We start from the raw sequence: 11,278 nt of genomic DNA, 5'->3' as shown, positions 1-11,278 counted from the left end.
TTTTCCTAGTTATGAATGGTTATGGTTCCTCTAGCCAGAAAAGGATTTTGAAAGCCAAAAAAAAAAAATTTACTGTCTTTTTAGGAAGTTTGACTACATCTTAAACTAAAATAGCTGTAACTAACTAATCTTTAAAAGGTGATTTAGATTTACACTCGGGCAAGACTAGTGTTTTGAGGTGGGATGTTTGAGATTTTTGAGACAAAGTAGGAATATTAGTACATAGTCTGTTCATCTTGTAATAAAGGCAAGAATAGTCTTACAACAAAATTTACAGCTTCTGGGTAAAGGGAGAAGATTGTTATGGTAAAGTTCAATCTTGATTACTTGTCTGCCTCAGCTACACTAACTGGTAGTCTAATAGCACAGTTTCCTTTTTGGAGTTAAATGTACATGGGGTAGTTGATTAATTTAAATATTGCAGATGCATGCAGGCTTTAGCAGCCAATTTCTGCCCTATAAAATGTCAGCTTTTCATTAATGTAAGTGGGAGGAAAGGACCATTTTATATATATAAGGTTCACTTAATTCTGCTTTGCTTTCAGGACGGCATCTTTGTCTCCCAAACATACATTCAGCAAGGTAATCTGTAGTTGGGTGTCTGCAACTGGCTGAATTTATTGTTGGGTGGGAAGGTTGTTCCCTGCCTCAGCACAACTGGTTCCCACTTGGCTGTCCTCTGTACCATGTTATTTACATGACAGCCTGTAATCAATTTCTGTGAATATGTCTAAACTGGCTTTCCTCTTTTGATATCTAGATTCACTTCCTCTTTTTTTGGACAATATCTTAAGCAATGTCTGCCTAAATGAAGAGTAATGCTAGCTGAAACCTGTGAAAACTTAACCACACCCACTGAGTCATGCCATAGGGTTTTTCCCTATCAGACAAATTTCTAAGATGTTTTGGGTTATTTGGTAACAAAGGAAGCATCTGTCCTCCACCCAACCAATAGGGGATTTTGGAAGGGAGCAGAAATAATGTGGCTTAAAATAACGAGCAGTGATGTGTTTTGTGGTTTGTTTTTTTTCTTTGTCTGAATCTTTTGAAACATCCTTCTCCCTAGAAGGTGTCTGTTCTCCTTTAGGAAGGTGAATTAGTCTTTCACTGATTTCTAGGATGTTGTGTTAACAAATGATGCATTCTTCTTTGTCAGGCTGTTGACAGAAGTGGCATGATTTTTTTTTAAGTACAAACTGATGAAGACCCTCTTCTCTGACTGTAGCATAAAAACAGAGGAGCAGCAGGACTGAAGAGAACTTGCCATTGGCTTCCATCAGCACCATGATATGTAATACCTTATGGCATTGGTAGCTCAGAAATACCTGGTATCACAAAACCCAGTGACTGGTGACTAATGTGTGGAGCTTTGCTTGGCTGGGTATCAAAGCAGCTGCACCTGAGCAGACAAATTTGACCTGGGTACACTTGTAGCAGTTGTACTGCATGTTAATCCTCTCCTTCACTTTGGGACTAGTATTAAAAATTCCTGTTAGAAGTGAAGATTGCTGCTGTAGGAACTGCTATAAACATTATAAACATAGTAACCTCAGTTTCAGCTTCTGGCAAATCCTATATGGTCACCAGTTGTCTGATTTTTCTCTCTACATCAGAACAGCTCCTGAGAAGTTTTGCTCTGCTGGAGTCCCTTTTGCACATCTTACAGTCCTTGTGGCTCTTCACTTGGCTCTAGATCGATCGTTCTTGATCTTTGAGTAGATCAAAGTGTCACATGCAGTGAAGGTGTAGGTTAAAACTTGCACTGAATCTGAACCAAAGTTATGATTTTACCACAGGGAATGCATTATGATGCAAAGAGAATAGCCTTACAGAGACTGAAAATAATTACCATCATAAGCTGTATTTTTAAGATACTTAGTCCTCAATTTACAGGAAGTACTTTGAAAATAAATATAAAAAAGACTTGCTTCCAATAAAAAATAAACATAGAAGAAAAAATCAAAGCAGTAACTTCCAAGCAATGCATGGAAACTGCACTTCTGTATTTAGTCTTTTAGAAGTCTATAGATATGTAACTATAAATAATGAAACTATGAATAATGAAAGGTGGAAATAGTGTTAAAGAATGAGGGCAATTTCAATTTTGTCCTTCTGTGGCTTCATTTATAGGCGTGGGAAAGTGGAGCCTGTTTAACCAGCTTGCCAACAAACAGCCTGATCCAGTGCTAGAGAACTGGAATGCCTTGGTCATATCTGGGTATTGTAAAGTCCATAGGGACAGATATAATTTAGTGTCATGCTAAAAACTTTTACTGATTTAATGTTTCTTTCTGAAACATACCTATTTGAAAATAACCTTACGTGAGTAAGTGTAAGAACTGTTCAAGTCTACTTTTTTTTTTTTAAAAAAAAAGACTGAGATGTAGAAAATGCAACCATATGAAAGAAGAAAAACTTGATTAATTTTAAGTATCATACATATTATTGAAAGTTAGGTATGTTTACAATTATTTTTTAAGAGGTCCACTTTTTTCATAATCCACTTGCAGTTCCCACAAGGATTTATGATAAAAAGATGCCAATATTCCTAGTTACAAATTCTTGAAATCCGGTACCTCCTGGTTAACATCGTGTTGTAGGCACAGGTGTTCTGCTGTATATTACTTTTATTCTCTACAAAAGAAAGCCAAGTCAAATATGCTTTTAGACTTAGCATGAGGGCAGTTGGTCCAATTTAGCTTACCAGTTTTAAGTCTGGGTAAATAAATATTTTGGTACAGAAGAGAAACCAGAACACAGAACACAAACATGGAGAGTAGGACAAAAATTCTGTGCGGAGTCAAACTGGAAAAAAAGTTTTGAGTCAGACATTATTCATATAGTTTTTGAAAAGAGGAAGCTAGGGTGACTTTTTGTTCCTTTAAAAGAATTTTTTTCAGACCAAAAGCCAGTGATCTCAGATGCATTTGTTCAAGCATGGAAATTTGATGTTACAATATTTTGGAAATTGACATTTCTTTTTCTCTGGAACTGTTTATTTTGTTCAGCATTAATGTGTAAATAGTTCTGGCAAACATTGCCTGGAGAAACACCCAGTTCTAATGAAGGACATCAGATTTTCTCCTAAGGAAAAACACAGGTTTAGAACATGAGAACATATTTAGCTTTAAATCAACATGATTATATATTTGCTGAAGCTCTTAGCACAAGACCAGTCTGAAATGCTGTTTAACATTCTTAGTTCCTTATAGTATGACCACACAAGTTATTCACCGTGCCTTCCTTGAACAGTGAAGCAGAATGTCATCTTATATGAGCTGCCATCAAATACAAAACATATATATGTATTCCTTTTGAATAAGTTGTCTGAAAGCCTAAGTTTCTCTGCCATCTTTTCTTCTTGCTTGCTCATGTGGTTTTCAACGTAGTACGCCTACTTTAAATTTCTAAAATGAGAGTTTAACCTTTCTTGGCTTTAGTGCCTTCTTCCAGAAGTGAAGATGTTTATCTGATGACTTTTGTTCTCAGTTGTGCCTGGCAGATTTGGTAAGTGTCCCCTCTGTCTTTAACCTACATTCAGAATGGAGGTGTTCACTGCTCATCAATAATTAACTCCTTGTTTGCCCATGAAATCCTTTCACTCTGCACTAAACAAAGTACACTTGTTGGACTGTTGTGCATCGATTTGCATGTTTGAATGACAGAGATCAAGAGATCTATGTTAGGGCTTTATTAGCAACCAATTCAGTAATTGTTTTACAACTTTTTCATCATTACAATACAGTTGTTAAAATTGATGGCAGCCATCAGGATGTGGCTGCCCGCTAACATTTAAGATAGTGTTTGTGAGAAAATAGAACCTAGTTTGTTGTGGGTCCTAATCTGTAACTTGCAGAAAGTTGCAAGTCACCATTAGACAGCTGTTTTTATTAGAGCATTGCCTGTTCTTGATTGCTTAGAATCACCTTAGGCTGTTCTGAGTAAAAAAAACTGGCAAAGGTCAGCCTTAGAGCAGTACTGTGAGTATACTCTTTTAGCTTGTTTTCACATGCAGTGTGACAAGAATTGGAACCATAATTACTGAGTGTCAGAACAGGCAGTAATCTTCCCTAGTCAAGATGCTGACCTGCTTTTGGTGTTAAAAATTAATGCTTATGCTTCTCTTTCTGTACTTTGTTTTCACTTGCTGCTTCAATATCAGTACATCCTGAAGGTACTGCTTGGTTTTGGGAGTAACATTGTTCTTTGTACTTCAGAGATTTTGCCAGCTGTTTTGCCAACATGGGCTAGACCCTTGCTGGTCCCTGCAAAGCCTTTGCCTATAAGATGTTTTGGTGTTGGTGGTGACCAAAAGTAAATTACATTTGAACGTGTGGGTAAGCAGTGAGGGTAAAATAGGAAGTTTGGAGCATGTGCAGTATTGGGAAGTAGAAGAAGCTAAGATCATGGCTGAATATATGAATAAGCAATAAAGTTGCATTGTCTTTGAGGACTTCAGTCTTAAGAATGTATTCTTAGTCAGTTTTCTCATGGGACTTATAGTAATAACTTGCAGGCAACCAATGCTATAAAAAGTGTATGTATTAGACTTTCACCATGCCAGACAATAATGTAATTGCAGATATTAGAAATAAATGGTCAGATGGAAGGAATCAAGGTCTTTGGATTATTGATAATGATTTTCAGAACACTGTCAAACTTTCTAGAGCCTGGAAGTGACAGTGTGATGCAACAGCTTAAAAGAAAGAGCAGGGGGGAAAAAAAGTCTGACAGATCAATTCAGACAGCTCAATCTTATATAGATCCTAAGAGGTGCAGGAAGACAAGAAAAAGGAGTAGCCAACACTGGACATTTTGTTCTTAAAAGTTAAAAGAAGGATAATACATGCTGATTAGCGTAGCTTAGTGGAAAGTATGTCAGGTCTAATTTGATTCTCTTCTTTAAAACTATCAATATTATCAGCCACCCTTAAAGTTATTTCACTGATGTAATGCATTTTGATTCCTTTTTACCATTTGATTGGTACTAAATCATTCATTGCCTAAGGAATTTCAAAAATACAACCTCCAAATTCATCAAACGGGATAAAAGAGAAGTAACTAATTGATGTCAGCTTTGATGATTCCCAGGTTACAGTCACAAAGCAAGGAGTTTTAAGGAGATATTCTGGGTATTAATTTTTAGTCTGCCATATTTTAGCTTATTACGGGGAATAATTAGGTATTAGAAACCTACCTATAGTGGAAAATTCTAATTCAGACCCTTAGTTCATTAAACAGAATGACAGGGAGACTTTTCTAAAGTGTATTTTAGTTTCATCTCTTCAGCCAGTCATATAAGAATAGAAGAAGGTGGTCTTTAACTCCCTGTATGGGAAGGAGCTTTAGCAACAGTGTTGTAAAGCCCAGTGGGTAGAGATTTGACCCACACATGAATCAGTGTATGTTATGACAGAGATGTGTAATATTTTTCTGTGTGCTTCTGTATGACTGTTGAAGACCTGGAGACGAGACAAGCTAACTTAAAATGAAGATGGTTTAGGTTTAACAGAATATGCCAGGCACTTTAGCACTATCTGTTTCCCATCTTTTCTGGATTGAAGGCATTGTCTATCTGCCCAGAAGTTTCTGTGATAAAATCTAGATTATAGGCTTTTTCACGTAATTTATCAAACTCTTAAGCACCAGCATTAGAATAAATTCTGAACCAGAGATGAGACTGGGACTCGAGTAGAAATGAGACGAGTATTACAACTTTTTACTTAAAAAAAAAATTTAAGTATTTAAGGATTATGATGTGTTATTTAAGCAATAATTAATTAGTAATGAATCTAATTGAACGGTACCTAAGATTTTTCTCTTCAATATCATGCATGCATTCTGGCCCAACTAATTGTTGCTGGGTTCTGGGTTTTTAATCAATTTCATACAGAAAGTATGTGTCAGAGTGGCTCATGGAAATAAGTGATTAACTCTATGCTGATGCAATAAGAGTTAATTTAAGTTCCATGTGCTGCCTTGAAACTGTTCCATGATGTCTGTGGTCTTACAGTGCTCAAGTGATGATGATTGTATTCAGGTTTAGGCACCAAACTACCCCAAAGTTTGGAAGGGAGCATTTAGCTATTGGTCTTCACTGATTATTTTTTTCTCAGCCATCTTCCCTATCTCTTCTAAGGCCATATGATACCATATGGTTTTAATAGAAATAACCAAGCTGCCAGGTTGAACAATTCTGCTGTTGAACAATATATCAAAGCTAAAATTGATCAGGTTTTCTTTTGAAGTAGTTTGAGGAAAGATTGTCCTTCTTTTTGTCTGGATGTGGGGTGGAATTATTTTGATTTGGAGTTTTGGGTAATCTTTTCATTAAACTGTTAGCAAAATATTATTGAAAATGTTGTGATCTTCTGAGTATGAAAAAAAAAAAGGTAGGGATTTTTCTTTTTCCAGTAATCTCAGTGTACAGGAAACACACTCAGTGATTTTCATGTTGTTTTGACAAACTTCTCAGCACTGGCAAAAGCAGGGAAACATTTTTGCTGATGCAGTTGGCATTGGTAATTAGCATATCAAGAGGTATTTTCCTAATAATTTAGATAAATGTCAACAGATCCCAATCAAGACTAGATTAGAAGAATTCAGACAACAAGCAGTCCTTCAGGCTGACCTGTTAGCTGCCACTGAGAAACCCATTCGTTATCCATTACCTGAGATACTTGAGAGTGTAGTGGGAGCCAAACTGAAGCTGACAACATGTTTGAGAAGGTTACTGACTTAGTATTATGGGTATGCAGGATATGGTGATCTAAACTAGATTTAGCTCTACATCCATGTCTAGTCCCCGCACCTAATGCCTCAGCATTTTGCTTTCTAGCTGGGATATGTAGGATCTAACTAGGAAATTTCCATCAGTGCCAGTCGTGTGCTGGGTTTCTGTTTTCTTGGAAGACAGAAAATAAGCCCCCCTTGTTCCTCACCCTGTGAGTCAAGCATCCTGTAATTGTAAGTAATCAAAGTAATTGTTTTCTATTTCTGACATCCTGCTGCTTCAGTAGACAATGACAGTCTAGTGGGGCTGAAGTGGTTCTTCTCCTTGGTGCTTGTCTCTCACTGAAGATGGTGTGGAGGAGGGGAAGGAAGGTAGTTTAAACAGTTTATCTCTGTTGGATCTCTGTCAGTAAGGGGAGGAGGAGGTGAAGAGCAATGACCTGAGCATAGCAAATCCTGTTACCCTCTTGCATCACAATTATTTCATTTCTGAGGGGAAGTTAGGAGCAGCAACAGCAATAAAAGCAGCGGTTTCTGCCTTGTCTTCCAGAGCAGCATCAACAGGCATCTGTACCATGACACTCTGCTGCTTGCGTCTTTTTCTCTTGCTTCTTCTTGGTTCATGGTGGCCAGATTCAGAGAACCATGTGGTGGGAGCTGTGAAGGTCAGGGAGTACTATATAGCTGCTCAGATCACTAGCTGGACCTACAAACTGGAATCTGAAGAAAAGTCCAGGTAACAACGAACAAGTTAAGAAGGATTAAACTAGTCCTCTCTTGTGGCTGAAAGTGTTTTATGTGTCCTGTGGAATTTTAGAGCACAGGAGGAATTTAAAGCCTGTTCTGTTGACTTCAGAGGAACTTGTGTAACTTTAAAAAGCATGATCTGAACGGAAGCCAGTGAAGTGTTAAAAGCTCATTTTTATTTACTTCATTAGTGGATAGAATTATTTTTGTTTTCAGAGCATTTCTGTTAAATATGTTCCAGGGCTTGCCTTTAATGTCTTGTGTATGGGTTGATGGTGGTTTTTTGCTTTTTAAAATGTAATTATTTTAGGCATATGGATTCTGAGCAATGTTGATTTGAGCCATGGTTTAGTAAGATTTTAAAAAACTTTCAGACTTTAGAATTTGCTGAAGGAATAATTCCAATTTGGATACTATCACTTTCACTTAAATCAAAGCCCCGTGAACTTTGGAACTAGCTATGTTGTTTCTGAGTTTTTGTGAAATGCCCATCCTGAATTCTGCCAAGTGAAGTTTGTAGGATTAAGCATTGCTATACTTCATTAAGTGAAAATACTAATTTAATCATTTTAGAGTTGCAGAATGGCCAGTCTACATGCATATGCCAAGGAAGTATATAAAGTATCTTATTTGTATTACCCCTATTATCCTTAGGATTCTAAACACTGCAGATGCTATGCTACAGATGACAAAACTTGGACATAGTTTAGAATTCTGTTTAAATTAGGTTTCATTCTTATGCTGTGCTCACTATAGGACCCATACACAGTTTTTATTTGTTCATAAAGTGGCATGAACTGGCACAAGTTATTTGTTCTCCTACATTGAAGGATATATTTGGATACTGCTGCATTTTTTTTATATTGGTGGATAGCTTGTTTTCTTTATTTTTGTTTAGGTTGTGATTTTTAAAAAAATATACATGTTGTATTTCTGAATGTTATGGAAAGGACATTTCCAGTTCAGATTTAGACTTTCTAACTACTCTTTTTTCAAGACAAAGTTTCTGTGATTTCCAAAACTCCCATTTGAAGTATACAACTGGTATAAACATAATGTCAAACTGACAAGATAGAAGAAAGCATTTAAATATAGGAATATTCTCCAGAATACCATTTAAAAATTGACCCAGACATGTGAAATTAGTAGTTAGAACTTCTTTCTCATCTGCACTGGATGCATCAATATAAGCATCAACAGCTGTTACTTTAAATGTGGCATTTTGGATAGACTGTTTTCATGCAGTAGAGAGCCCCACAAGACTGCCTCAAATCTTGGCTGGAATATACTGTAATGAGGTAGGAGTTTTTTAATACACACTGCCTATTGAGGTATCTTGCATAAGTATTTAAAGCAAGTCACACCCTGAATGGATCTGATGAACTTTGTAGTCTATACAAATTTAATTTTTTAAAAAAAAGCCACCCCAAAAATCAACCAACAACGAAACAAAAACCAAATAAAAACCCCCAACACAAACAGAAAACAAGCAAAAAAACCCAAACAATACAAAAACACAAACCCAAACAAACAAAACCAGAACAACACAAAGATACTCACCAAGGAAGAACAAATGACTTGGATCCCAAAGGTATTTGGACATATAGCATGCTCTGATTTCAGTAGAAACTGAATGTCTAAATATGTCTAAAACCAGTGTAAGAATCTGATACTTTGCTGCTTTTGGTTCTGTATAACTGAAGAAAGGCTGAAAAAGAGTTCTTTCTGAACCATTTCCTTAATTTTCCAATCATACAGGCTAGAAAAGGACACATAACTTCTCTAAGTGTCAGTTGTCTTATCTCCAAGAGATTTATTGCCATGAACAAGTGATACTTACAAGACACTTCAGAGCAAAGTGAAAATGTTGTCTGTGCATGCAGTGTTGCTGCTGCTGTTCCCAGAAGTTACATAATGAGACCTGCTGGCATAGTCTGAGATATCTGAAGTGTTGATAATCTGTGTCGTGTTCCTTCTAGCTATACAATTGATTTGATAAATTTCCTCATCCACCCCATAATCTTATGTGTATATTTTGTTGAACATGAGGGCAGCATTTGTCAATGGAGGTTATGACCAGGTCCTCCTCCTCAAAGAGTGAAACAATTTTATCAGTGACTGTTCAAAGAGAGGGAAAGGAATTGAAACATGAATGACTTCTGCCTGACTCTTCTTTTGTAAGAGAGATTTATAGAAGTTCTTTACAAAAAGAGGTCTCCCCCTTATGGACCCTGGATGTCACTGAAGCCAGCTCACTGGGTTACCTCTGCCCAGCCTCTTTATGCCTGAGCAGCCCATCAGCTCCCCACTATCACATATGCCTGAAACTACATTACCAAAAAAGTGGAATTACTGTTGGATCCAGTTACCATACATACTACAAGAAATAAAATAAATCCAAACTAAATACAGGCAATTATCCCTTCAGCCCTCTTCTCATTATTATTTCCATTCCAGAAGTCTTGTGTGCTAATTTCCTTTTGCTAGTCTAAATATTTTCTAAGATAACAGTCTGTGGTCTACTCAATCATAGAATCATTTACGTAAAAAGACTAAGGACACTTGCAGTGTTTCTCAGCAAGCAGTTTTCTGACTTGCTGTGAGATCCTTAGTTGTTCCAGGGAACAGTTTTGCACTTGCCTCCATGATCATTGCTGCTACAAGAATTTTCTGTTACTGCTGTTGTAGATTCCTTCTTATGAGTCTTAAAGTTCAAGCATGGGGCTGAGTGAAGAGAAATTCAGGTTTCTGTCACTGTTTTGTCAGGTGTTTTCTAGATTAAGCAAGGTCAAGAGATATTCACCTGTGTCTTAAATGGACAAATCAAAGACATCTTCATCACAGAATCAAAAGGACCTGTAGAAACCACCAAGTAGGTACTGTAACTGAATGTCTGTTATGAAATAGCCTGGCTCAGGAACATCATAGATTCAACAGAGTAAGAGGGAGAGGAGAAGACACTGCAACGAGTTGGACTATGTGCCTTGCCTTCAGCAAAGTGTGCAAGTGATTAATATAATTCCATGATTAATTTTCTGAGATATTCATTAAGCTGTAACAGCATATCTGGGAAGCTGTGTCATTTTAAATTTTTTTCAAACTCTGTGTTTCAGACTGGAACATTCAGATCCTGTGTTTAAGAAAATTTCTTACAGGGAATATGAAGTGGATTTTAAAAAAGAAAAGCCAGCAAACAAATTTGCAGGTAAACAGGAAATAAATGTTCTGAGTATTTTTGTTTGTTTCTTGTTATTAAGCCCATAACAAGCTAAGCAAGCTTGTGCTTTTGTGTCCATTGATTTGCATGTAAAATAATTAAGCACAAGGGATGAGGTGTCTACAGTGCACTAGGCTTTTAAAGGCCATAGAGAGGTTGGGATTTCAGAGGCTGGGGCTCAGTGCTATCTGCAAATTAATTGCACTGTACAAAGTTGTTCCCTTTGTTTCCAGCACCTGATGAGACTTTCCATACACATTTAGACTTTATGACACAGACACATTGGTGACACTATAAATTCACATGGAAGGAGCCTGAGGCTTGAAGCTGAGTATGTTTCTGATAGATCAGTGGAAAGGAAAAGAAAAACTATGAGGTTGGGTGTGAAAGATGTCACCTTGCCTTTGTATCTGTTACTGCTTGAAGACTCTTTAACTGGATGGAGGCAAGTTCTTGTGCTTATGTCATTTGCATGATACTCGTGTTCTTCTGCAGAGTACTCATAGTCTGAGCTTCATATTAATAGATAAAATAACTTTAGATGTTAGATGTTCAGATTTAGATTTGAAAGTAAATGTGTGA

The 11,278-nt window shown here is 36.8% G+C and overlaps 1 protein-coding gene and 1 long non-coding RNA gene across 2 annotated transcripts in view; one reads left to right on the top strand and one right to left on the bottom strand.

Annotated features, from left to right (window-relative positions):
• The window catches only part of LOC127380607 (uncharacterized), a 462,715-nt gene that overhangs the window by 176,267 nt on the left and 275,170 nt on the right, over positions 1 to 11,278 (bottom strand). The window lies entirely within an intron of this gene.
• Positions 7,232 to 11,278, top strand: part of F5 (coagulation factor V) — a 36,589-nt gene continuing 32,542 nt past the window's right edge. Inside the window, exons 1-2 of the mRNA XM_051609602.1 lie at positions 7,232 to 7,468; positions 10,593 to 10,684. Coding sequence (XP_051465562.1) covers positions 7,308 to 7,468; positions 10,593 to 10,684 — 253 coding nt within the window. The 5' untranslated portion in view covers positions 7,232 to 7,307. The remainder of the gene's footprint in view (positions 7,469 to 10,592; positions 10,685 to 11,278) is intronic.

Source organism: Apus apus, chromosome 1, assembly GCF_020740795.1.
Source record: "Apus apus isolate bApuApu2 chromosome 1, bApuApu2.pri.cur, whole genome shotgun sequence".
Taxonomy (NCBI): Eukaryota; Metazoa; Chordata; class Aves; order Apodiformes; family Apodidae; genus Apus; species Apus apus.
The sequence above is the reverse complement of the archived record's forward strand: the minus strand, read 5'-3'. Positions and strand labels throughout refer to the sequence as shown.